This window comes from Urocitellus parryii, chromosome 7, assembly GCF_045843805.1.
Source record: "Urocitellus parryii isolate mUroPar1 chromosome 7, mUroPar1.hap1, whole genome shotgun sequence".
NCBI classification, from domain to species: Eukaryota; Metazoa; Chordata; class Mammalia; order Rodentia; family Sciuridae; genus Urocitellus; species Urocitellus parryii.
The window spans coordinates 16546034-16573866 of NC_135537.1; the positions used below are offsets into that span (position 1 = coordinate 16546034).

Consider the following 27833-nt stretch of genomic DNA (forward strand, 5'->3'; position numbering starts at 1 on the left):
CTTTGCCGATCACTTAGAATGTATTTATGAAAATACATAAATCAAATATAAGCAATATTAGAGTCACAAGAGATTCCAAGCACACCTATCTCAAAGCACAAAGACTTTTTAAAAAATATTTTTTAAAAGCATTTACTTTTGTAACAAGTTTCTTGAAAACTAATAATAAACACTTGGTATAACTGTCAGATGAACAAGACTAACTGGCCTAACCCCTTCAGACCAGTCAGCTGAGTCAAGTAACAAAAGTCTTGAAAGAAAGTCCATGTTGCGTTCCTCCTCCCCAACAGCGTTAAACTCTGAGCAGTCCCCTCACGCATTACTCTTTACCTCCCTTTGCACTTAGCCCAGACTGTTCTCTTGGGCTGAAATGGCCTTCCCTCACTGACCAGCAGGCTAGCATTCACTGTCAGCCCAAGTAACATCTTTGCCATGAAGGCTTCCCACACCTCTCCAGACAATAAAGGGTCTCTTCTTTGTACCCCACAAGCACCATAATTGGTGCTTTCAATTTTGTGATTTTTTTTTTAGTTGCACTCTCTTCTCCCTAGATTTAATTCTCAGAAGGAATGTGCCATATTTTGTCAATTGTATACCCCTAAGGCTTAGTATAATGCCCAATATGTGGGTAAGTATTCAAAAACTGCATATTGAGTGAAGAAAATTTAAAAGAAAAAACTATAAAAATAACTATAAGAGTATATGTTTAGACAGATACTGTACTTAAAAACAACCTCTAAGTAAATGGAGTTATTGCTAACCTGGATCTTCTTGACTATTTGTGTCTGTGTCAGTAGCCGAAGAAGCTTCTTGCACAGGACTCCGACTTTCCCCACCATCCCATGATAAGAGCATCTTTTGTGGATCTAAAGTACTCCTATTAATGAAGAATACATTCACTTAAAAATCATAAAAAGTATCTTACATAAAAATAACCACTGAAGTCAGTACTTAAATTATGAACAATCTAAATTCAGTCTTATACTCAAGTCTGAATTTAAGATTGTAGGGCAAAAAATGCTCTGCCCACATACAATAAAATCTTCTAACCAAGACACATGGATAGGCTTAAGGGAATTCAAGAATCTTTCAAAACTGTATGTACAATATTGTATATGCTTTTTTCTATAGTGAAGGTACTTAATTTTTACCAGATTCTAAAAGATACATTTTATACAAAATATTTGAAATTACTAATATATAAGGTGTATACCACAAATGACAAATTGAATAAATAAAATTTCTTTGTATACAATTAATTTTTTTTCAAAAGAAAACTTTCATATGTCACACTAAATGAGTTACTTTAATCTGTTTACGGATGGAACATTCTTCCACGATGAATGAAGTTGATCCAAATTTATTACTTGTCCCTTCTTATGGGCAAAGCCTAATCGGCAATACATTGAAACAGCATTCTGAAAGGAATATGTAGACAATTAGCATTTAAAATAAACTACACATCAAAATATCTGTAAAGAAAAAAAATACTATAAGAGTCACGCCTCTAGTGATCCTCAAACACTTCACACTACAGTTAGAATAAAAACAGCCTCTTTAATAGGCCTGTTCAGGTCTTCATATGTACAACTATGTGGTGGGGGCTGAGGGAGGCCTGCTCCCCCTCTCTCTGGCCTCGCCCTCCAACATCTACTCCAATAAGGCAAAATTGTGTCACTGACTGGGCTCCCTACAAGATCTCAATCAGGCCTCCCTTGCTACACACATTTGTGCTAGTGCTCTCTTTCATTTCATCAGTAAAAAACTAATTCAGGGCACCTCATCTTGCCCTTTTGTCTCTCTGCAAACCATGCCTATACTGTGCATTCTCCCAAAGCAGCTAATAACAATTTCTCATACCTTTGTTTTTCAGTAGTGTATCAAAATAAAAATCAACTAGTAAAATGTATCGGTCACATTACAAAGAGTATAAATATAACATACCTTAACCAGAGATAAGTCTATCTCAAGGACATTGGCAAGCTGAAAATTAAATTAAAATTTATTTTTTCATCTTAGAATTATTAGCCACCATACAGCAATAATAGATGAATGTAATCATTATCAGAAAAAAATTAATTATCAATAATTGAAAAACTGAATAAATTTTTAATTCAGAGGTTTTTTTTTCTTTCTTTATCACTAATATACTAAGAGTAATATAAATCTAGGTAGTGACCATAACGATTTAAGATTCCTTACTCTTTAATTTTGTCTCATTTAAATTAAAAAATTCCTAAATAAAAAAAAAAGGAAAATTACAGAAACAAAGAAACGAAGGGAAAGAAATACAGAATGAATTAACAGAATCATGTTATATGTATATATATATATATACATAAATGTACCAAGGGGAATATCTCCTTTACATATATTTAGAAAGTACCAATCAAAAATAAATAAAGAAAGGCTGAGGCAGAAGGATCATGAGTTTAAGGTCAGTCTCAAGAACTCAGAGAAGGACTAAGAAACTCAGCAAGAACCTGTCTCTAAATAAAATATTAAAAAGGGCTGGAGATGTGGCTCAGTAGTTGAGTGCCTCTGGGTTCAATCCCCAGAACCAATAAATAAATAAATAAATGACTGGAAAGAAAATCGATGGAGTACAGGAAAGATAAGGGGAAGGGAGGAAAAAAAGGGAGAGGGAATAGGGATTGAAATCAAATTCTTTATATGTATAATTATGTCAAAGGGAACCCAAATACTACCTATGAATGTAATGCTCTAATAAAAGAAAATATAGTATATAAACCTTTACTAAGAAGAGGCATATAAAGTTATTTAACCAAATTATAAATTATTGATGTAAAAATTTTATTAGGCATTTACATGAATTAAGAATTGTGACATTTAAATATATTAAAGGTCTCTCAATTTCTCAATGAATAGAATTTAAACACATCTTAACCATATTATTAAATTTTTTTTACATACTCTACATAAACTTATTTCTTAAGATTTTTTTTCACAAAATGTTAACACACTTACCTCTGCAACATTAGTGTGCTCATCTATTGAAACAAATATTTTATAGAGTAGAGTTTCAAAATAATCACCCTGTACTCGATTCATTACAAAACCTTCAAGAGGAGGAACTAAAATAAACAAAACAAACTTTTCTCAGTTACATGATTTTTTTAAAAGAAAACATCTATTCATTTGGGCTGGGGATGTGGCTCAAGCGGTAGCATGCTTGCCTAGCATGCGTGTAGCCCGGGTTCGATCCTCAGCACCACATACAAACAAAGATGTGTGTCATAAGAAAACTAAAAAATAAATATTAAAAAAATCCTCTCTCTCTCTCTCTCTCTCTAAAAAAAAAAAAGAAGAAGAAGAAGAAGAAAAAAAGAAAACATCTATTCAAAAAAGAGAATCCTCCTCCTTAGGAACTGAATATAACTTGATTTATTTTATCTACCCCACAGAAAGTTTCATAAACTCCCAAAGTTTAGGTCACATACAACAATACCTACATAGAAAGAACTAGGAAGGGAGACCACAAAAATTTGCAAAGAATTATTTAATTCTCTACAGAACTCTCAGCGTTACTGAGGCAGAGAAACTGTTGAAAGACATGGACCTGGTCCAAAGGCAGAGGTGTATGGAGGCTGCTTCAGAAAGGGGAAGTGTGCAAAGGGTTTCTGATGTATGTGCCATGCCTCATAGGCAGCAGGACTGACTAGGCCAAAGCAGAAAAGGACTTCAAGAAGAGACCAGACGGATGGAAAGTACTGGCTCTCTGCCTTTCTCCCTGTCACCTCACTGTATCCTGAGAAGAGGGGGAATTTAATCTGCATGACTGCCCCAATTATCAGCAGTCACCAGTATAATTTGCTCTTTGGGACTTTGTACTCTCTCTCTTCCACAATAGTGAGAAGGTTAAGACCTCCCTCTACACATGTGGCCCAACCACTGCTGTCCACCTGAAGCTTCATTCATACTCATTTGGTCCAAATGCTCTAAATCTCATTTACCAGAGAGCTTTGCCAGCCAGTGATAAAGAAGCACTATGCTTTTCTTTGCCATTCTCCCATGTGTACGCTTCCCATGAAAATATCCTGGGAAAGGAGTGTCTAGGCATAGCAGCATTTGGGTATTCCTGTGTCCCCTGGCCCTAATGCCATCTCATTGTACACAAAACTTAAATTCTTCCTAAAAGCAAAACATAAGACACAATACAAGTGATTAAAATTAAAATACTATATAACTACAATGTACATTTCAGGGTAGGTTATATACTTTGTAGATCTGGTTCCTGTCCTTTTCTAACTTAGTGCTATGATTTTCAGTTATCTAGGGACTTCAAGGATGAAAGTCTTCTTTTTAGAAATATTTTGGAAATCCCATATTTAATGGCATTACTTCTTTTCCTACACTATAAGCTGTGTGAAAATAATACTGAACAATTATGAAACACTTACTAAGCACTGGACTATTCCCAAGTACTTTACATATACAATTTCACTTAACCCTCTTAACCCTGTGAGTTATACAGTTAGTCTAATTACCCCTATTTTAGAGATAAAGAAACCAAGCCATTAAGAGTATAGAAATTTTCCTAAGCTACAATTATAGCATCTCTATATTTAAAAAAAAAAAGTGGAACAGTCTCTAATATATTGTTAAAACTAAAAGTATGAACTAAAATACACACCTCATCTGTGAAAAACTAAAAACACATCAAAAAGTATATATACAGACATGCATACAGGCATGTATATGTACAAGCCCATGAGCACAGATTTACTCCTAAAAGGATACGAGAAACTGGGTAGCTTAAGCACAAAAGTGGGAGACAGACTCTTACACTCATTTGTAAATTTAGAATTTTGCATCATAAGTATTACCTACTCAAAAATGTTAAATAAATGAGTAAATAAAAGAAAAAATATCTTGGAATAGTCACAAGGAAAACCTGGTCACAACAAATACTAAAAGTTACTCTAAGTCACCATAATCAAGAAAACATGGTCTCATTGGGAGATAAAAGGATATCAGAATTAGATCCAATATAGAGGGGAATTCAGTATGGGACAAAAGTCATACTTCCACTCAACATTAATGAGTTAATGAAAAAACAGCTAGCATTTGCCCAAATTCTACTGGCTATTCAAATAGAAAAAAACCAAGCTGGACCCTTATCTTACATCAAATATTAAAGTTCCAAACAAACTACAGATTTAAACACATGGATAGCTAAAGTTTCCAAGATTCTTAGACTAGTTATATATCCTGAAAGCATTCCACTCAAGCATAACAGAAAATCTAAAAGCAATAAAAGGGCAGACATAAAATATGCAGCTAGAAAGTATGATCAATGATGAAATATATTTAATTCAATAACAGAGACTTTATAAAGATTTTTCCTAGGACTAGGGTTGTGGCTCAGCCACTAGAGTGCTTGCCTTGCACATGTGAGGCACTGGGTTCAATCTTCAGTACCACATAAAAATAAACAAAATAAAGGTATTGTGTCCATCTATAACTAAAAAATATTATTTTAATTTTTTGAAAAAGAATATTTCCTTCAAAGTATTTGTCCCCCCTCATCTGTGTTTGTTTTATCACCCATACTGTTTGTACTTTTATTGAAACATTTCTGAAATGCCTCCTCTGAAATCATCTTCAGGTGTCTTTTGTGTTGAACTTCGTGGTTTCCATGTTGCCAACCTGCTTTTCTCTCATAGGTTTATTCCAACTTAGGGCCCAGCTAGAGAGGCAACATGGTGAAAAGTAGGGTGAATTAAGCAGTTACAATTTCATGGATTTGTCTGTATCACCAAAAACTATCAAGTACTAAATGTGGCAGAATACATCACTGTAATGGAGCAGCCATCCCTTTGGCCCTTCTGTGAATGCTTCTTTCAAAAGAACTTAGAGCTAATGTGAGTCAGTGTTCAAACTGTCAGTCAAAATGAAACAAAGACTAATCTTTTTAGGTGGATCTCAAATTAGTCAGTGTCAGTTTATCAGATAAGAACAGGAACTAGAATAATGCTTTCATATATTCCAACTGCAACAGGAAACCACTATTACTTGTCTTCCAGAAATCATTTCTTTATTAAAAGGTTTTTAAATTTTTAAACTAGTATTCTATTCTTTACACCATCAACTATAGAAACCCAAATTAGTATTTCATTTAACTTTTTAGCTGTCTTTCCAAGTTTAAAATAGACCTCATGTATGCACATGATTAAAAATGCATTACTAAAGAATTGGAAATACATGTTAGCCCAAATAAAGGTCAAAATACCCTACAAACAAGATAACCTGTCAAGATTCAACACTGACATGGGAGAATATTTCCTTCACATCACCAAATAATCCCTGTCACCACTTTTTTGTTAACAGTATGGAATACTGGAATTTGACACTTTATATATGATTACATAAATATTAGATATCTTAGTATGAATTTTAAAATACCATAAGCAAAAACAACAGTTAAAACATACTAGAAAACATACTTGTAACACACAAGTGCTGAATATTATAAGTGCTTCTACAAAGTGTCAAGAAATTTAAACTACAGAAAAAGGATATTAATAACCTTATTAGCACTATTGTAGAGGCAAAAAACTAAAAATGACCTCAATAACCAGCAACAGGGAAAGGGTTTAATAAATTGAAATACTCATTAGATATAGAAGGAAATAAATACACAGCCTCTTAATATTGGTCTCACTTAAACAGATGGAGGGAGGGTGAAGGAAATAAAAACAAAAAAGACAACAATAACATATAAAAATAAGATGTGTTACGAGGAAAATATACAGTTCTATGATACTGCTGAATATGTGTAAGAAATGCTATGCACTGAACAAGACTAAAAGGTGACAATGAAATTTATAAAAACACTGATCTGATCTGAGATTCTGAGAACTCTGCTTCAAGGTTAATACAGGATAAATATAACATAAAAATGAAAATAAAAAGTTTAAGTAAACTATTATAATGATTACAATATAATAATAAATGTTTTTCCTTGAAAAATCTTAAAACCTAAGATTCTAGAATGATCTTTGTCTAATTTATTGGGATGATATGTAGTGCCCCACACCTAGTAGCTATTCAAAAACCAATGAGAATGTTAGCCCAGACTTACCTGCTATACAACTGTCATCAGATATCGGTACATCCAGATAAATAAATCCTTTGTTATATAAACCTACAGAAGCAAAAGCATCTTGTTTTATCTCATTTATTAAATTAATAACAGTTAATTTTAAAAAAGACTCCTAATTTCCATAAAAATTCTTAAAGTAATGCTATGTGAAGATGAAAAAAGTAAAACAGAAGAGAAAAAGAATTATATTAAAGTTTTAAAATCTTGGTTTCCTATATATATTCATAACTATTAAAATTTTTCTTACCATTCATTTGTATAAATTTCTAGTGTATATCACTAAGTGGAAAACAACAGACTAGAGTTACACTTCAAATATTAACATCCCTTAGGAAATAGTAGTATTTGTGCCTAACTGGTAAGTAATTGCTATTAGTTTTCAATGGTTTAAAACAAGCTTTTATATTGACAAAAGACCATTTCTACTAACCACTTACTATGTACTATATTGTAATCTAGTGATCCAGAGAGTTGAGGGCCTGAATCGATGATCTTATCAATAGCGCATTTCTCAGGCAAAGTGCATATCTAAGAAAAGCAAAATATTTCCAATTAAGTTCTGTCCAAATTAACTAATTCTTTAGTCTCCTGAAATCTACTCATTATTGAAATCAATAATTCCATGTCATTAGTTGAATGAACTATATACACTCTTCATTTATCACTCTGGAATTCAAAGATCTACAGAAATAAATTACTTAAGTTGCCAAAATCTATAATACCAATAGAATTTAGAGAATGAAGTCACTATATAAATATCATATTTGTTGGTTAGTAATAAGTCTTGCTAATAAATACCAATATATTCTCCTCTTCTTTGAACTGGAATCAGATCCATTTGCTGATTCTGAATCTCTCAAAACAGAAATTGATTCAAATTCCAGATATTCACATATTCATTATCAGAGACAAGAAGGTTCATTAGCTTATGACGCAGTTTGACAACTCCATTAGAAAGTACTTATTCTGAAGCCAAATTTCTAAACCTTGTATTTATTGGCTTTAATATACCTTCCAGAAAAAATTAAATACAGACCACTCCCAAAAAAGGCCATCTACTCACTTACATTCAACTACACATAGATATGACCTGGTCTCAAGGTCCCCTCAATACTCCTCCCCCACACATTCCTCTAAATCAACACCCCCTCCAAAATATATAAAACTTATATTAAATGTGGTTAGACCAACAGGAATACCATTTTCCTGATCTTGACACTATCATAATACTGAAGCACCTATCTTTTCAGAATAGTAATTCAACAAAATGATTAGCACACAGGTTCCATAGCAAACCGTCTAGGTAAAAATCCTTGACCTCTACTATCATAATTTGAGTCATTAATTAATTGCTCTGTGCTCACTTTCCTCATCTGTGAAATGGGATACAAACAATACTTTCCCTTGGGGTTGCTATAAGAACTACATGAAACAATATAAGCAGCAAATATAACAAAAGTACATGTCACACAAGTACACAACAAGTTTTCAAAAGCAATGGCAGCCATATCATTGCTGTTGGTAGCTATGGTATCATATATCACTTACTGCCTAATGAACATGCCCAGATACTGTACCTGAACTATGTCAAGTCTCCCTCACTGTTAAAAAACATCTTGGAAACTACCAATAGCCTAGCCTACTAAGATTATTTCAGATTTTGAATGAGTTTAAATTTCTATAAGAAACCAAATATTGTTATTTTTTAAATATTATATAACAGCAATTAAAAGTTGTAAAAGTAAGTTTAAAAAATTGTGATTTTAATTTTAAAGATCTCTACCTTGATGTCATCTTCTGTGATGTATCCAGACTGTACCACCCACCACGCCTCTATGGTGATTTCTACTGGCTTTATGGGCAGAAGATCACGAGCCGTTTTCCTTCTGAAGAATTTCTGCAATAATACAAACACTTGAGAATTTGCAGACAAGCAGACAACCTAAAATGACCACTTTCTTCTTTTATCCAATCATGTAAGTTTGCTTCTACCAGGAAAAATAAATATCTTAAATTCTTATGTTTTAAAATCTTACTATTCTAAATAAACTTGAATGGAGAAAGTCATTCTTAAATTGTTTCAAGTAAATTACCTTAAATCATTAATCACTAAACCTGAATCAAAATCCAGAAATGAAAGCCAAGAGGTGAAAAGTGTACTTGAAAATATGTACTTATACACCCATTAATTGAGCTCCAAGTCCAGGATGGGAAAGTAGAGCAAAATTAATTTTAAAAACTAAATGTTTTATGCTGATTTTAAATTTAATAATCACTTAAACTGTAACCTAGAGAATACTCAGGAATTTTTTTATATGGTATTTGCTCAAAGAAATTATAATTCACTACTTCTACCATTTTAAAAAAAAAAAAAGACTGTGATAAAGATGCCAAACAAGGAAAAAGAAAGGGAAATGACTTACTTTTGATGATCTACACTGATTCATAAGATCAATATACTGGTTCCTTCCTATGCCAAGAAGCCTCAGACCTTTAAAAAAAAAAAAAAAACCTTTCCTTTAAAAACATTTAATATCTTGAAATATCACATACTCTCAAGTGACTTTAGTAAAAACCTTTAGCTTATATTCATCTTTTATTTACTGACACAGTTCATCAGTATCAAATTAAAAAAAATTCTAAAGTATAAAAGAAAACTAAACTAAAAAACTGTGGGAGAGAGGAACTCAAGCTAAAACTTGAACAATGTTGAAAGAGAACATTTTTAAAAAGCAGAACTGCTCCCAATTTTAAGAAGTACAAATGTACTTCTCAGCAAAGCTTTTTATACAACAGACCTATGTCAACATTTCAAATACATACTTCATTAAAATAAGCATAATAAAACACCAACAAATTATGTTGGTAGAAACCGTATATATCGTGTTGTAAAAATATTGTACAAACATTTTCTTCCTTCATTTGGTAAATAGAGTCCAAATACCAAAACAAAAATTCATTCTCTAAAAATATGATTAGTTCTATTTTCCTGATTCTACCACTCCAAAATGTTCCTCTTTTAGACATTTAGATTAAATCTTACACTTGATGTGTATTATACAATGAAATTTCCATTAACAATGTTCTAGCTGTTCTCATTTTTCACGTCTCAGACTAAATCACATCGAAATACTGACAGACAATACCATGCATGCACAAAGACAAAATCTCAACATACCTCCCTGGGTACAATTAAATACTTACAGTCAGCAGCAGTAAAATTGGGCAATGAATCATAACTTTTCTCACTGTTCATAATGTCCTTTTAAAAAGAAGAAATTTAAAATTTGAAATGCAAAACTGCCTTACATGAAATCATGTGTATATTTATATACATTAATATTGACAAACAACACCAGTTATTACAGGAAGTGGTGAGATCTTAGTTTAGTCACCTAAAGCAAGCATGCCACACTGTAGGGCTTACTCTATGGTCCCCTCCTAGTAACAGAAGAACAGACTTTCAAGTCTGGGTTTCTCACAACACTCTAAATGAATCTATGAATCCCAGACATTTGCCCTGTACCCTCTGCCCTATGGAAGCTATACAAGAATGCCTCATTAGAGCTCAGGGTTCTAATATCTCCATACTTCATCCTGATCCTAGATTGTATCCTAAGAAAAGGTCACAGCTCTACCAACATGCATTTAAATACATACTACCAAAAGAGATTCTAGTCACTTAGGAAGCTTTTGCTCCTGTGAGTTCCAATTAGCTGCAGAATTTAACTCAGAATGTAGCTTCTTCCATCCCCTATCTCTTTGTGTAGCTGTGGGCTGAACTGAAGAGCTGGCCATCAGCTGCAAAGTGTCCCTGATATGCAGTCCCACCCCATTCTTAACGGTTCACTCACACTATAAACTTACCTCCATAATCCCAGTATAGTAGGAAAATGGTGTTATCCGCAGACCCTTCACCATAATATCTGATAAGTGGTAAGGATACAGCATGAGGTGATCTCGGCTGTACTTTAGCAGCTCCTCATAGTATTTGCGTTCATCTTTCTTGACATGTTTAACTGTAGAAGGAAATTTTCCAGTTTTTTTTTCAGATGTCTTTTAGTTACATAGTCACTATAAATGTAGTAAGAAATACTTTACAAACCAATATCAATTTTGTAAAGTTTGTAAGTTAAAAAAAATAAAATATTCTAAGTTGGAAAAAAAGAACAATTATACCCCAAGAAATAGACCTGAGCATAAAAGTAAAATGCATAATGGTACATTTAAGTAAAGAAATAAATATTAAATTGGAAAACACAAAAAGGTAGGAAACAAAGGCCAGAGTCTCAAATCCCTTACTGTGTTACTTTTTTTCCTTCACATGAAACAGAGTCTCTATGTTGACCAGGATAAGATCAAACTTGAAATCCACCTTCCTCAGCCTCACAAAGCAGCTAGGATTATAGGCACACACCACTCACTATACCCAGCTTAGATATCGCTTTTCAAAATAGACAAATTGCATGTTAGCTTTCAATGAACTCAAGTATATTTTTAAAAATCATTTGGAAAAGGTTTATATAGAAAAAGTGTCTCAGGACTAGAGGTATATTTCAGTGGTAGAGCACTTGCCTAGCATGTGCAAGGCCCAGGGGTCAATTTCCAGCACTACAAAAATAAAAATTAAATATGAGTTAATATACCAAATTAATTACCAAATCAATCTAACAAATAAAAAGCAAATATTTTAAAATTTGGAGTTTAAAAAATGATGAAAACAACTATGTTTAAAAATTTTCCAATTATTATAGTAAGTTTTTCATTAAAGTCTTATTATTTAGAAAATTTATAGCAGCAAAAAAAAAATCAAAGTTAAAAATATTAAAAACTAAACTTTTCCTTTTATCACCCCAGGCAAAAAGAGAACACTGAATTAGGATTAATATTCTGCAGGAAAAATGAACCTATAAACAATACTCTAAAAAATAATTTTCATCAGAATTGGAAAGAAAATTGTACTTGCTAATACAAATTGTTTCATTTTGAATGGATCAGTACAGCGTTCCTTAAAGGTTTGTACATGGAATAATTTCAATACCATGAAATATATATTGAAAAATAGGGTGAATTTATGAAAACAATAAATCAGCAACCATCATTTCAACCCCAATATAAAAACATCTCTACTCACCTAAGTTATTTCTGTATCGTAGTTGATTGCGGATACTGTACAGGACAACCTGCTTTTCATATTCCCTCTGTGAATTTCCAAGACTCTAAAGAAATTTCAGATAAATATTAAACAGCTTGCAAAATGAATACTACTACTTTTTTCTCCCAGAAAATGTCAAAATTATGACTCCTAACTTTATCCCGGCTTCTCTAATTTCCAGAACTAAATAAGAAATACTTTCTTAAGTTTTGCTATATTAACTTTCCCACTTCAGTCATAAAGCAAAAGTTCAATGTTTCTTTTTAGTCTGCCTTTCTAAAATTATTTACTAAAATTGCCCAAAATATTGAATATCAAAGAGCAGTGTGAGCATAACTTCACTTAACAAAGTTCTACATATAGCGATTTCCTTCTTGAACACTCCCAATTTGTGTGTGTTAAATGAATGGATGGATGGTGTCTTGCACCTACATTTTTTCAAATTGAAGAATAGCAACTATGGATAGACAGATTCCTGACTCGTAGTCACTTATAACAGAGAACTAAGGTTATTAAAGATTAAAATTTCTAGATAATGTGTGTTTCAAATGTACTTAAGAATGCTTCTTTAAAATGCCATTTCCTTGTGGCTTCATTAGAAAACTGTTTTAGAATTCTGGCATCCAGCCATCCTTGGAATCTTGGAGGCATTGCTTCCACTATCCTGAGGATAATAGGGATGCTCAAGTCTCTTACCCAAAATGGTACAGTATTTGCATACAACCTACACATAACCTTCTGTATACTTTAAATCATCTCTATTTATAATACATAATACAACATAAATGCTATGTCAATAGTTCTTATACTATATCACCTAGGGAATAAAAGTAAGGGGAAAAAGTTTGTACAAGTTCAGTACAGACATAATTTTTTTCAGTATTTTTGATCAGCAGCTGGTTTAATCTGCAGATGAATATCCCATAGTTACAGAGGGTCAACTGTATTTAATAAGTAAAATACTTTCTAGCTATGCATTTCAGTATTTTCAGTTCAAAGATGGGAGTCTTCATGAAAGGAAAGAACAAGTTTGCTTGACTACAGTCAACATTATATTTACTGTGTGTCCCTAAACTTAACTTAATATACATGGGCTCTCTCCCTTCTAATTACTAGGTATGGTCTTCCCGACACACTATAAAGTGAAACTAGACATCTTTAATGACAGATCAAAGGATTCAGTTCATCATATTTCTTACCATAGGTTTCTGAAAGCAAAGCAAACCTCCATAAATATTTTCATAACAAGACAGATGAAACTCACATCTAAATAAACTGACCCATAACTGAACACACTGGTGGTACATAATGTGAGAAAATTAAGTATCTTTCTTTCTGCATCTAGGTTAGATTACCACAAGTTAAACAGAACTCATATTACTACCAGAATATATGTGCTTATACTATTTTCATCTGTTTGTAACATTAAAAGATTTGTAAGATTAGGAGTAGAATTCATTATAGAGAAACTATTCCACCATCCTCTATGTAGCACAAAGTCAGTGTCAGTAATGAAGATATTTAGGGGATTCAAAATGTTAAGCTTTCTGTGGAACTTTTAAAGGTTTCCTGTAGCTCTACCACCAAATAAAAGTCTCTTTCTCAAGAAACACAAAACATACACATGCATACTCACACAAGCATGAATTTTGCTAAAACTTTAACAAGTTCCAATCTTTGTTCTTCTGTTTCAAAATAAGTCTTTTAATTTAACAACCATTTCCTCCCTTTCAAACTCTATTCCTAGTAAGTCCACAATTAAAAGTATAAATCAAACCACTCACACAAAATATATGGACCCATTATTTATAAGTCTCATAACAAAATATAAAATCTATTAACATGTTAAGTTTTGCACTAGACATTAAGCATTGATGGCCCCAAACAATCAATATACAAATGTGTACACAAATACCCAAAAACCACAATAAAAGTTAACTTAATTCCTTTCTAGACAAAAAAATAAATATTTTTACAATAAAATATCTTTGTACAGAGATTCTTTGGCTCTCCTCCATTTCTACCCCAAATCTCCCACCATTAACATTTTAAAACATTGTTGCCACCACAGATAGTTTTTTAAAAACTCATTTTACTCTGAAACAATGCTGGTCTTATAGAAATACTGATAGGGCCTGACAAATGAAGTCAGTCTGCATATAAAAGTAGCTATAACAGAGGCAAGATGGACATAGGAATAAGGTACTAGCTATAAAGCATTCATTGTACAGATTATTCTAAAAGCATGAAGACCTTCTAAAGCTGTTATTCCTACAAACCCCAATCTCAATGTATACCATCCCGATGCATACTTCTCTCCCATAAAAATGCACACTTCTTTTTTCAATTGACCCTTTGTGGATTACACAGACCTCATCATAAGGTTTCTCTTAAAATAAAAGGACTATGAATTGTTTTGAACAATAAATACAAGCAGTTAATAAACTACAGAAAAATCCTGAAACAAATGGTCCTAGTCACAACTTTTTAAGGCATTTTTTAAAACTCCAGTGTGACCTTTATCATATTTTAAAAAAGAAAGTTTCACTCCATCCACATGAAAAAAAATGGCTTGAAATACATTTTTAAAAATATGAATTTCCTCCCCCCAACTTTCAGAACTATGAAATGTGACTCATTTCCAAATTAAACTCATCAAAACTTACTGGAAATCATCAGAATATTCCATTTGTATAATGCCAAAATATATTCTTCCCTTACAAAGAATATTTCCTGCTTTTAAAATGACTGAGCTTTACCTCCCCAGGAAAAAAAATCTCAGACTGATGGCATCATTCAACTGAACAAATGTTTACTAAAAGTTAACTCTGTAGAGGTACTCATGGTTAAAAAAAAAAAAAAAAAAAAGCATAACAAGTAATGTAACCACAAAATACACCATATTGGTGTGAGCACCTAGATGGATGAGAAATAAAATACAATGAAAACATATCCAAGGAGCAACTACCCCAGACTAAGGTCAGAAAAACCTTCCAGGAGGAGTATCTGAGTGAGATTCAAAAAGAAACTATAATATAAAGGAGATATTTGGTGATAGAACTGGGTTTGCACTTTAGAAGCCTCACCCTCAGTGCAGAATGAAGAATGAATGAGAAGTCTGTGGGCAGGAGACCATACAGCTGATACAGACAGAGTTTGACCTATGAAACAGTGGTAAGAATAGAGAAAGTCTAAGGAAGCAAACTTGTACAGATGGATTTTGCAACATCTACAAATGGCCAAACTTATACTAAGCTAAAACAGCTTACATGTTTTAAGTGATTTCATGGGGGGGGGGGGGAGTGCAGGGACAAGGACAGACCACAGTGTAATTTCAGATTTGGGCCTAATTTTAACACTGTCCTGTGATTGTTTTTTAATAAACATAAGTAAGGTTTCAAAAACCTTCTGCCAATACTAATTAAAATTATTCATGCTAGTCAAAATCTAATCATGTGTCTTTAATAATGTTATACTTATTTTGATAAAAACAGGAACAGAGAAAAGATGGAAATAAAGAAAAGAAAAACAAGGACTATTGGTTCTTGTACTCATCCTCAGATATGCCACAAAACTCTAAAGAACAAAACTGTCCACTAAAGCCCTCAAACAAATTTAACAAGAGAAATGTATTCCTTCAGAATTAGAGCTTTGTTTTTTCTACTTGTAGATAATGAATGCCACAAAGGTCAACCACTGTCCTTGTAAGTCCCTGAAAGTTCTCTTTCCACTTTCTTAGGTTTGGGTGTCTTAAAGTAAAAAGATTCATCATTGGTCAAATGATGAATCACCAGACCCTAGATTTAGGAAATTACTCATTTCCTAGATCCAAAGAGGAAGGGAGGCAAGTAAACTACAATAATTTTTTCACTATCACCACCAGCATTCCAAGCTTTCCAAAAATACTTTTGCCCAGCATCCACAGAAAACAAAAATGTCACTGTCAACCAAGTATAATGGGAGGAACTGAAGATCAGAGAAACAGTAACCAGAAAAACAGTACCTTATAGGTAGGTAGCACATTATCACAACCTTCATAAGATTTAACACCAACTTCTGTGTTATGTATTTACTCATTTGTTTACTTAATCTTTGCTAAAACATAAGCTCCATTAAAGCAAGGTCTTTGTCTTGTTTACTGGTGCAAACTACCTGTGTAAGAGCAGGGCATGACACCTAGTAGTTGCTCAATAAATACCTGTTAAACAACTGAGTAAAACTGCCACTCAAAAATTTGAGCACTGCCTCTCAAACATCGCATGTCGTTCTTATTGATACATCACCTCTAACCTATAAAGTGCAACAAAACAATGCATGCAATTTCCTTCAAAACCAGTCCCTGACTTTTTTTTTCAGCCTCATCTGCTACTACTGCCACTCTCTTACCAAACTCCACCTCCAAATATATTAATATACACACAACTCCAAATTGTGGTGACATTCAGTTGCTCCCTACTCTCAAGACTTGTTTTTTCACTGACAAGTCTTTGAAAATGATGTTCCGTCTATCTAGAAAAAATTCTATTCCTTCATCTTTTACTGTTCTTGGTCCTCTCGAGGCCCAATTTGAATGCCTCCTCTACACATCCTCGCAATGCTCCATGGACTATATTGCTTACTCCCGATCTACACTACGATGGAGGCACGTTTGAGCTGCTATCCCCTGTATCGTATTCATTTCTGTCTGTCCCTTCTGCATCTTCCTCAAGTTGTGGAGGTCAAGGACCGTGTTTTAAATGTGGGTATCCCTGGCGCCTGGTGGCTCAGCGCAAAGGCACAAGGCGAGTTCTTTGAACACCATTCGTCCCATTTAGCGATGGCCCCCTCCTGAGCCAAGTGTCGGTTTTCCAGATAATCTGGCAGGGGAAAGGGCAGGAGTCAGCCGAGAGAAGCCAGCGCGGGCTCCGGGGGAGGGACGAGCAGGTGACAGTGGGGCGGAGCCGAGCCGGTCGGGGACGACCCCAGGTCCCCGCCGTACCTGTCTCACGTTGGCGGGCAACTTGCTCCAGGGGTAGTTGTGCCGGATGTGGAACTCCACGTCTATGTTCATGATGCCCGGGCCGGAGCCGCGACCGCGGCCGAACGACGCCTCCCGCCTGCCGGTCCCCGGCCTGTCAGGGGAGCCCGCGGGAGGCTCCGCGCCTCACACTGCGGTGGGCCCGCGCTGCCCCATGGTCAGGCCTCCCGACAGCTCAGAGCGGCCCGGGCCACAGGGCACAGCAGCGGCGGCGGCGATTGGTAGCTGGAGCGCCTTGGCGGCTCCAAGTTTCTTCCTAGTTTCTGCCCGCCGGAAATGGCTCTGGGATTGCGTCACTTCCGCCAGTGACGCAAGGCAGGAGGGGCGGAGTTCCAGATTGGCCCGTTCCGCCCCCTAAACTCTGGTGGGCGGGGCAACGAGGTGGTAACGGGAGATGCTCCGGAGGTCGCCTCCTGTCTGCAGGCTTGGTGTTGGCCTTTCAGTCCCTGGATGAATTATGATGGTCGCTTGGGCCTGCGTTGCCATTGTTGGATGACTCACTTTCCCCGAAATGGGGGTGGCCCAAAAATCAGATGGTTACAGGCACTGGGGTCAGTTGTCTAAGAAAAAGCACCCTGGGGAAAGGACCATAGCTGGCTTCAAAGAGTAGTGAGCACCATGGGGACTCTCCACCACCTGCACCCCAAGAAGGGCCAGGTGAACAGAGTCCAGGCTCAGGAGCAGAGAATATTTAAATCAATACCTTCCCCTGAATGAGGGAGAAGCCATGATACATCAAAGCTGAATCTTGTGGAAGAATAATGTTGAGCTTCAAAATTTAAATTCTTTGAATTTAGAGATTCAGGGAGCAGACATTTTAAACTGGTACTGACAAGTCTGGCTACCCAAGAGAATCGATAAGACAACGACCATTGCCAACCTTTGGCATGCAGCTTCTGGGTGTCTTCTGCTCAAAAAAATGCCTCCAATGCCTCTTTTTAAAGGCAGAAATCCAGCACATCTCTCTATATCTCCAGTAAGACAGTCTTTGGGAATAGTTTCTTCTAGAATTCGTTACAATGCCTAAGCGATCTCATGACTTTGGTTACTTTGCAACTATTTTCAGTTTTAAACAATGGTTTTAAATGTTTTATTATACACTAACATATATAAACTCAGAACTTGTTACATAAAATGCCTAACTCAAACCTAAACAGTTGGAGAATCAGATACATAGACTCCATAATATCTGATTAATCAAAAAAAACATGGTACACACTACTTTTGCATAGGTATATCGGTCTCATTTTAGCCAATTATACATAGAAACTTTGACTCCTATGTTTACAGACCTGCATCAGCATAGCTAAAGTTAACTGAATGCCAACCATGAGACATAAGTTCAACAAATATTGTTTGCCTTGCTTCTAAGTGTTAAGCCCTTAACTTGCAGGAGATTTTCATTCCTCACAACGATGTGAAAATTACTATCCTGATTACTATCCCAATTTAATACAAGAGTAAAGTGAGGCTTGGCAGGGCTATATGGCTTGCTCACAAAACCACTCAGGCAGGAGTGACAGAGCTGTCTTACTCTAAAGCCATCCTTTGATTTCCCAAGTCCACCTCTCATTATACTGCCTTCTAGTCCAGTTTAGATAATGTTCATGTAAAGCCAACAACACAAATCTGCCAGAAAATAACTTTTATACAATTCTAAGTGTGGAAGAGCCCATATCCTTCCAAAGTCTTGGATCTAATTTAAGTAACAATGAATATTAAGACAAATTAGTTTTTAAATCTCTGAAAACCATTATATTAGCAATTAAGCAAGAGTGTGCCTGTTAAACTTATCTTAAACTTATCTTTTTTGCTTAACAAATATTAAATATAATGTGGACATATTACAACAGAAAAGTAATCAGGTGATAGTAGAGTTAAACTTACGCCTGCTAAACCGAGAAGGCACAGACCTTTGAAAATTTGACCTTGGGGAATAGAAAAGATTCTAACTAAGTAGCTGAAAAAATCAGAAATTTGAAAGAGGAAATGGTAATGGGTCAAAGTTATATGAACAGGAATAACACAAATAACAATTCCTTCAGAGCAGTAACTGGTAACAGAGTTTGGTTTACAAAAATGCAGAGTGCTGCATTTTTATTAAAGTACTGAGCTACCTCCTTTTCCCACAAAGTGACCAGTCTTTGAGAATTTGGAAGTACATAAGTTTATATAGTTCATAAATTATCCCACAAGGCTAAATGTCCTTTTCAGTTGGAAGTTCAGAACCAGGACTGCTCCCCAAACATCAGAAAACCAAAAACAACTGTTCACTGGGCTTCATATACTCAGTCATTACATCATTAAACCTTTTTGGTAAATAATAATGTTCATCCTTTTAGGTCCCTGATTCAGGTGTCTGCTATTTCTGCTTCACTATATCTTTGTCTTTCAAACTCTAGAGAGGTCAGAAACTTCAGAGTGTTAGAAACCCCATCCCAGAAGCTGTGTAGGCCAGCAATGTGTTCAAATACACAAGTGCAATGAGATGTCTTCTTATCTGGCTTTATCAGATTGGCTTAAGAGAAATTACCCAGCTGGCTTGAGTAATATACCCTTTAGTAAGAGCAGAAGCAACTTGAAACTAGTAGGGTCTGAAGACCTTACTCACAGACCCCAGAATGTCATGTGCTATGGTAGAAAGAATAATGGCTCCACATCTAATCCCTACAACCTGTGAATGTTACCTTCATGGCAAAAGAGGCTTTGCAACTAAAATTAAATTGAGGATCTTAAAATGGGAAGATTATCTGGGATTATCTAAATGGGCTCAACCTAACCACAGGGTCCTCATAAGAGGAGGCAGGAGGGTCAGAGTCAGAGAACAGGATAGGATGGTAGAAGCAGAGGTTAGAGTGACGGGAGACTACAAGCCAAGGAGTTTCTCTTCTAGAAGCAGAAAAAGGAAATGGATTCTTGGCACAGCCCAGTTTGTACTTCTGATCAGGTAATAAATTTGTATTGACTTAAGTCACTACATTTGTGGTAATTTGTTATGGAAGCGGTAGGAAATTATATACTCCCCCAACTATAAAATACTCCAGTACTCAAACAACTGATCCATCAAATTTTATACTTAAATTCATTTTGTAATTTAAATGTAAATACACTGAGAAGGAATAATCCCTTTTTAGCCTTCATATCTTGGGGTCTATGTGAGTTATCACATCTTTTTTTCAACAGTTAAGTTTGAAAGATAAAGAACTAAGGGATTAAATGAGATCAGAAAATGGTTTCTAGAACAAAAGAGGAGAAAGTCACTGTAAACATTTTCTACTTCACAATTTTGCTGGGCCTGACTTGGTCATGGGTTTCCATACCAGAAGTGCTCTGCTCTGTTCCCATGAACCAGGTCGTCTCCATGGTTGCTTGACATCTTGGCCTAGTTTGGTCCCACCTCAAGAGTTCTTGCACTTGCTACTCCTTCACCTTGATGCCTTTCCCCAGACCCTTGCATGACAGGCTCCTTATCACTGAGCCTTCTCTTCTCCCACTACCTCCTTCAGATAGCCACTCACCCTCTGCAACACTACTTTGGTGTATGCCCGTCATTGCAAGGAATACTATCTGACATCCTCTTTGGTTTCTTGTTTGTCATTGGTCTTTTCCTGGAGGGAAGGATTTGTCTGTCTCATTCATCGGTCTATTTCCACTACCTTGAATCATGTATCACACATCATAAGTGCTCAGTATTTGAATGTAATGAATGAACGAGTTATGTGTTATGTGAGCTCACAAATGTCACCTTGTTAGTTAAACCTTCCCTGTCCACCTCATTCAAAGTTGTAGTACATCTACAACCTTCTGCCTCCCCCTTCCCTGCATTGTTTTTCTCCATAAAATGGAGATGGCACATATTGCCATCTAAAATATTTAATAAGTGATCTAGTCATTTTAATTAATCCCCCATTAGATTAAAGGCTCCAATAAAGCAGGTGTTTTTGTTTGTTTTGTTCTCAAGTTTAGGTCAGCACATAATAGGCATTCAGTAAACAGAATGGATGAACAAACGAGATATAAAGAGCAAAATTCTCATTAAAATCCAGATATGGGGATTCTCTGGAAACTCTGGAAAGTCCTGCCCTATTGGCCCTCCTTTCCCACACTAGTCAGTGGAGCTGGGGAGAGCCTGCCTCACTGAGTCAGGGCACAGACCTTCCCACAGGCCAGAGTCCCCACTCCTCCCTGCTGCCTCCCTGCTTCTGAGGTGCATTGTGAACATTGTCACACTTGCAGTGTGTTTATTTTGAAGTGGATAAACATGTCTATACCTTGTCCATGCTGAATATGAAGGAAATGTGAGCTAGACAGAAAAGCCCCGTCCATCCTGCCCTGCCTCTCACACTTCATAAATTCACACTTGCAAATCCTTCCACTTGCCTCCCGTTGAATCCCTTCAGATCTTTGCAAACTGAACATCCATTTCTGCAGTGCTCATCCCTGCTCCTCTACCTGGAAAGCTTTGCATCCTGACACTGTGGGAGGGGTTCTGAAGAATCCCACGGTGGAGGATAGAGTGAGGGAAAAGGCAAGATAACGTGGGATTATTTTCCTTTTAAGAAGTTTCTGGGATTTTTTTTCTTCAAAGGAGGAAAGCAACTGAAGAGAAAGATTAATATCATATGACCTGCATAGAGAGAATGGTGTATGTCTGTCATCTGGAGTCAGCTTACATTTGGAACATTCGTGAGTCTGATGTGTCATGAACACTCCACTATCAAGCCACCTCCCCTCCAAACTCTGGCAACTGTAGTAGTCAAGGTGACCACCAGGGGCTGATCTCACACAACATTTCTATATTTAAAACCTTTAAGTTATTCCGTTTCTAACTGTTGACTTTCATCCAAACCATTTTCTCAGGCCTTACAGTCCTTGAAATTCTTTCTCTCATTTATCTCAGCAGCTGGTGGACCAAACACTGTTGCTTCTTCTTTGAAATTGTTTCACTTAGGCCTTCTGGGCAGTGGTCCAGCTGAGGTTTGTACAATCTCAAGGTCATCATTTGTGCCTCTTGATAGGTCCAGGCCACTGCTTAAGTTGTGTAGCTACAAAGTTTTCTTTATCCTTAATTGAAAATATTTTCACAGTATCCATGAGGAGGAGTAAAATCACATTGTGACTGAATGAGGATGGTCCATGTTGGAATTCAGTTTTATTTTTCAAGAGGTTGGACCAGTAGAAAAAACAGAGGCAAAAGAATGAACGGAAAAAAGTCCATGAAAGTGAAGAGTCCCCTGGAGAGTTCCTCTCATTTTTTCTTTTCATTTCTTCATGAAATTAATTTAAATACATAGGTAATCTTCAAGGGATAAAACAGAATAAAAATTTCCAGTGCCACTGTTTGTTAAAAAAAAAAAAAAAAAAAAACAGCATTAAATCACCATGTCCAAGCCTCATAGCAGATCAGCTCTATCAAAGTTCCTGGTGTTGGAACCCAGGTCTGCATATTTATGAAATATCTCCAGGTAATTCTAACGTGCAGTGAAGGTTGACTTATCAGGCATCTTGGAGCCTCAGGGACTCAATAAACATGTGTTGAGATGCATTTGAAAAATTAGGAGTTTGAACAAAGATAATTTCTAGTGTCTAATTCTATCTCTATAAGTAAATAATTTCTGACAAAATATAATAATTCTCTTGCAGATGCTGAATAACTTCCCCAACTTAGGCCCTTTAGTACAAGAAATAAAAGGCAGCTCTGAAAAATGCATATAGACCAAGGAAATTAATTTCTCCATCTCTTGTTTACAATCAAGACAGTCATGATACAAAGAATTACACACTATTGGGCCAATGTGGAAATTATCTGAGCTTATGTAATTCTTATGGCATTGGTCCACCTCAGATACTTTTAGCTTATTTAGATATATTGTTACAGTGGCTTGGAACTTGGCTGAAATGAAATTGTTTTTTGTTTCCTTCTACATTATGTCATTCAAACATAACACCTTTAGCAACACGTAATTTCTCAAGTGTCTAACAAGAAATACAAGTTTGTCTACTAGTATTAACTATGATCATGGATTAGGTTCAAGTATAGTAGGATGGTTTTGTGACCTCTATAAACAAGATATAAGTGAGAGATAGGTTACTTTCTTGGCTATAACCATAACCAATTCCAGGAAAATGTCAATTGGCTACTTGGGCGACTCACGTCCATGGAAGCATGTGTTCCTTCCTGTACAGAAACGTGGAATTCTGTTCCTTTTAGATTTAATTAATGACCTCATCTTTTAAGAAATTATATAGTAATTTTTTCTTCATTTTCCTTTCCTTCATGTACATACCGTATATGCATACTTTCATCCATGTATAGCTAATTGAATCATGTGCCTAGAAAAGGTAGGGCCCAGGAAGCAAAAGCCAGGTGAAAAAAATCAAGAAACCAAAGACATCTATTTACCTTTGGGAAAAAAATAAGAATTATTACAAAGAAAGGCAAGAAGAAAGTCAAGATTGAATAGAAAATTGGATTTTCAAGTCCTAGCAAGACAATTGGATTTTCAAGTCCTAGCAAGCAAGTTTTGAAAGCCAGGCTATGTGAAGAAAGAGTTTTTGGAGTCCTTGTAGCTCCCACTCAAAGATCTTGATGTGAAACAGGGGAGGATGAAACCTTCAGGAGGGAACATTTCCCAGGAGAAGCCACTGCCCCCAGATGACTGCCTCTAAACAGAAAACGGCCAAATGCAGAGTCTTTTACTTGGGAGGCTTAAGAAGGCGCACGTGCACCTGCAGGCACACAAGGCTTATGCCTACCTAAGGAAATCAAGCAGCTGGATTTTTGTGTGTGTGTGAATATTCACATATGAATATATTCAACCCCCCAAACAGCCACCAGCTTTAATCTGAACTAAGACCTATTTTCGACACACAGGAGATAGGGAGGGAAACTGAACTGCAGTAACAGTCCCTCACTATCTGCCTGCTGAGACAGCATCAGTGTCCACACTAGGATCCTCAGGAGCTAACAGCAGGGCTTGTCAGGAGCCGGGATGAGGCAGGTTGTCAAGGCACGTTTTCCAGACCACTCAGGATGAAAACCCAAAGAGCCCATATCTGATGTGAAACTGCAAAGCTTTTGAGGGCTAAAAAATTCTGTGGAATTCAAGCACCTGGAAATCAAGCAGCTGGATTTTCTTTGTGTGTGAAAGGCACATAATCCTGACCCAGCCTACCTACAGCGTAGGGATCAAGATCGCTTCCTGGACTCCACCAGGAAGATGGAGTGATCACGATTAATTCCTAAGTGTGCTAACGAAAATTGCAGAGGAAAATATCTCACTTTATAAATAGTGGAAGAGAAGGGAAACATTCCATACTAAGATCCCACCACCAAAGTTGATCCTCAGGGCCCAGCAGCAAAAATAGTGTTAGTAAATGACTGAATTCTTGAGTCTAGAAATCTGAAATTAATCTGGGAAGAACTGATTTAAGGAAAACATAGACTAAGGGTTGCTATGTGCAAGGCACCGTGCTAAGTATTTGGGAACACACTGTTGAATAAGCATGATCCTACTTTTCAGTGATTTACAGACTGGTAGGGTTGAGATAGTTCAATGGAATGTAAAGTAGAATGCAGAGATGAGTATAAGATGCTAGTAGAGGAAATAGATCATCTCAGTGAAGATTCTGGAAACAATGAGAAGAAAAGAATTTTCTATTAAGTTTGAATATTGATATATCCTAAGTAAGTGAAGGATATTTTGGCTGCTACAGAATTATTAGGGAGATGTCACAGAGGACAAGCGTGCACTAAATTAGAATGATACTCCTGCTAGACTCTGAGGTCAGTGATTTAAGGACCACAAGCCCCTCCTGAAAGAGAACTTGTCCAATTTTGTTCTTCAACATTTTATGGTGTATTAATATATCATAGTCATAATTATTAATTTTTGTCTGTAAAGTCCTCAAAACATATTTAAATGTAGAGAAAGAACCTAGTTTATAATCTGTTCTAGTTTTACATAGAACCAAGAAAAATTCCCATTATGATCAAACACCAAGTCAAGAAAGAAATGTGGACTGGCTTAAATACTTACAGAAATTCAAAATGATTATAATTTCCTGCTGAGCTAAAATGCCAAATATTCTTGTTCCTAGTGTGGCCACTGAATTCTAGAAAATAAGGGGCTGGTTGTTCAGTTTATAAGTAAGCCACAAAGTTAAAGATTTACCACATATTGAATTCAAATCCTGTAGCTGGTACCAGATGGTACTGTGTATTTATTGCTGATATGAGAAGCAAGGCACACCCGCTATTAACAATCAATGACTCCATATTTCGAGAAAATACCCACAGAAACAAGCCAGAGCTGATGAGTCACATCATTTCATCACATTGGCAATTATTAATGGGCCTCTCACTGAGCTACTTTGTAACTCTCTATACCAGTTGCTCTACACATGGGCAGTGGTGTGTGACCAGGGGATGTTTGGCAATGTCTGGAGACACTTTCAGTTGTTACCACCAGAGAAGATGCTACTGGCATCTAGTAGGTGGAGGCCAGAAATGCCATCCTACAATATACGGGACAGCTCCAAATGCCAAGAGTGTGGAGGAAGAACCCTGCTCTGAACTACACAACATGACTACTTGGCATGACAATAAGTATCCTAAAGCACTCACCCCCATATCTGATGCTTAATCCCAAATCAGTCATGAAGGTAGCAGGTGCCATCACTGCAGAGTCATCTACTTCCCGGCTCATCCTGTAGCTCTCAGAACAGGGTAGTGGCCTGACTTCAAGTCCTCATTTGGCTATTTACCCTAACCCCTGGGCATTTAACCACTTTGTGCCTCAGGGTCCTAATCTGTAAATTGATAATAGTTCCTATCTCTTTCCTGAGGGCTATGCCATGTTTAAGTAAACAGACTCCTCCAAAGTGCTTACCAAAGAGTCTGGCCTCCAGCAACAAAAAGGGTAAGTTTATTTTTATCAATAATATTACTTAGCACAAAAATAAACTCAGAGATTTGCATTATCAAGACCAATTTCCAAAATCTCACTGCCACTTACTTAAGATCCTTCTTTAAATTGTTGCACTCTGTTTATTAGGATTGGTGTAAAGGCCATGGTGAAGAGCAGGACAAAGAAGAGCTGCAGGACGTGAAGATGAAATCAGTGAGACATAAAAGCCAACAAGAGAAACCATCTCTGACCACCCCACTCCTCCCTGTCCCACCCCTTGGAAGTTCCCCATTGTCACTAAGAACCACCAAATCTGACTTTTATATTTGGTCTCAGAATTTAGGTTTCTGCCCTGGTCCCTGCCCACCCCCTCAATGTTTGTTGTTGTTGTTGTTATTCGTTTGTTTTTTTTTTTATTTTTTTTTAACCATTTCCAAAAGTTCTTAAAGGCAAGAGTGAATTTCTGTGGATTTACTGGTCCCAGCTTTTAGGTTCTTTAAGACACTAACAGGACTGCATAGAGGCTTTTTCAGCATTACTGTACCATCTCCGTGCCAGAATATCACCATTAGAAATGGAAATTATATTTGAAATCCATTAGACTTCTAGGTGATGCACCTGAGAGAGAGATTGATCACACTTGAGAGACATATATGGTATCTTTTTTTTTCCTTTTTCTAATCGTTTGAATTTTATACCAATGTTTAAACTTAATTGGATGTTAGCTTGAGGTGGTTAAAGGTCATTTGCGGGGAGGTTTTTTGCTATGGTTTTGCTGTAAAAAGTGTTTCAAATTGTGCTGAAATGTTGCTGAAAAGCTTGGTGCTGGCAACAGTTCAACAACCCGGGGCCGCTCATTCTTGCCTACTTTTACCCTCCCTCTGAAGAATTGAAGGTGGTATGAGAAGCCTGCATGCGTGTTCAATTCTTCTTCTCTTTTCCCCTGCCTCCCCTACTCTCCTTTGCTTGCTCAACCTCTTTTGTTCAGTTGTGTAACTTGAAGCTAATTTGTACTACTGGATATCTGACTGGAGACACAGATACAGAATCTGTATTGTTCTTACTGAAACACAGCATGGAATCAACATTAAACTTAAATAAAACAAACCCAAATTTAAAAAGAAAAGAAAAGAAACCTGTAAATGCAAATGTCCTCTTTCCCACTCTCCTTTCTGTCTAGGCTTCACTCTTCAGATGGGCTGGCACCCGAAGAGAAACCGTCTCTGACCACCCTACTCCTCCCAGTCCCACCCCTTGGAAGTTCCCCATTGTCACTCAGAACCACCAAATCTGACTTTTACATTTGGTCTCAGAATTTAGGTTTCTGCTCTGTTCCCTGCCCACTAGAGTTCTGATTATCATATAAAATTGATGGAAAACCAAGAAAACCGAATCAGGAGCTGGTGACCAAAAGAGGCAGACAGTGTGAATCCTGAGGTCACAACAGTGAGCTCCTGGGGCTGCAGAGACGTCCAAGGGAGCAATGGTTTTTCACTGATTCGATTTTGCTGCATGATTTTTTTGGTGATCTTGTTTTCCCACCTAGTTCAACAACCTTCTCAGAATGTCTGTGAATTATCCAATATTGTTTGACAGTACCTTTAAAACAAATCCTTAGGCTCACTG

General features: G+C 36.3%; 1 protein-coding gene across 1 annotated transcript in view; it reads right to left on the reverse strand.

Moving 5' to 3' along the window:
• The window catches only part of Fam91a1 (family with sequence similarity 91 member A1), a 39472-nt gene extending 21927 nt beyond the window's left edge, over window positions 1-17545 (reverse strand). Inside the window, exons 1-12 of the mRNA XM_026407667.2 lie at window positions 17260-17545; window positions 12261-12345; window positions 10994-11145; window positions 10331-10388; window positions 9550-9617; window positions 8910-9023; window positions 7564-7654; window positions 7106-7168; window positions 2989-3095; window positions 1945-1983; window positions 1306-1418; window positions 762-877 (exon numbers count right to left, since the gene is read on the reverse strand). Coding sequence (XP_026263452.1) covers window positions 762-877; window positions 1306-1418; window positions 1945-1983; window positions 2989-3095; window positions 7106-7168; window positions 7564-7654; window positions 8910-9023; window positions 9550-9617; window positions 10331-10388; window positions 10994-11145; window positions 12261-12345; window positions 17260-17331 — 1078 coding nt within the window. The 5' untranslated portion in view covers window positions 17332-17545. The remainder of the gene's footprint in view (window positions 1-761; window positions 878-1305; window positions 1419-1944; window positions 1984-2988; window positions 3096-7105; window positions 7169-7563; window positions 7655-8909; window positions 9024-9549; window positions 9618-10330; window positions 10389-10993; window positions 11146-12260; window positions 12346-17259) is intronic.
• Window positions 17546-27833: the final 10288 nt, after the last annotated feature.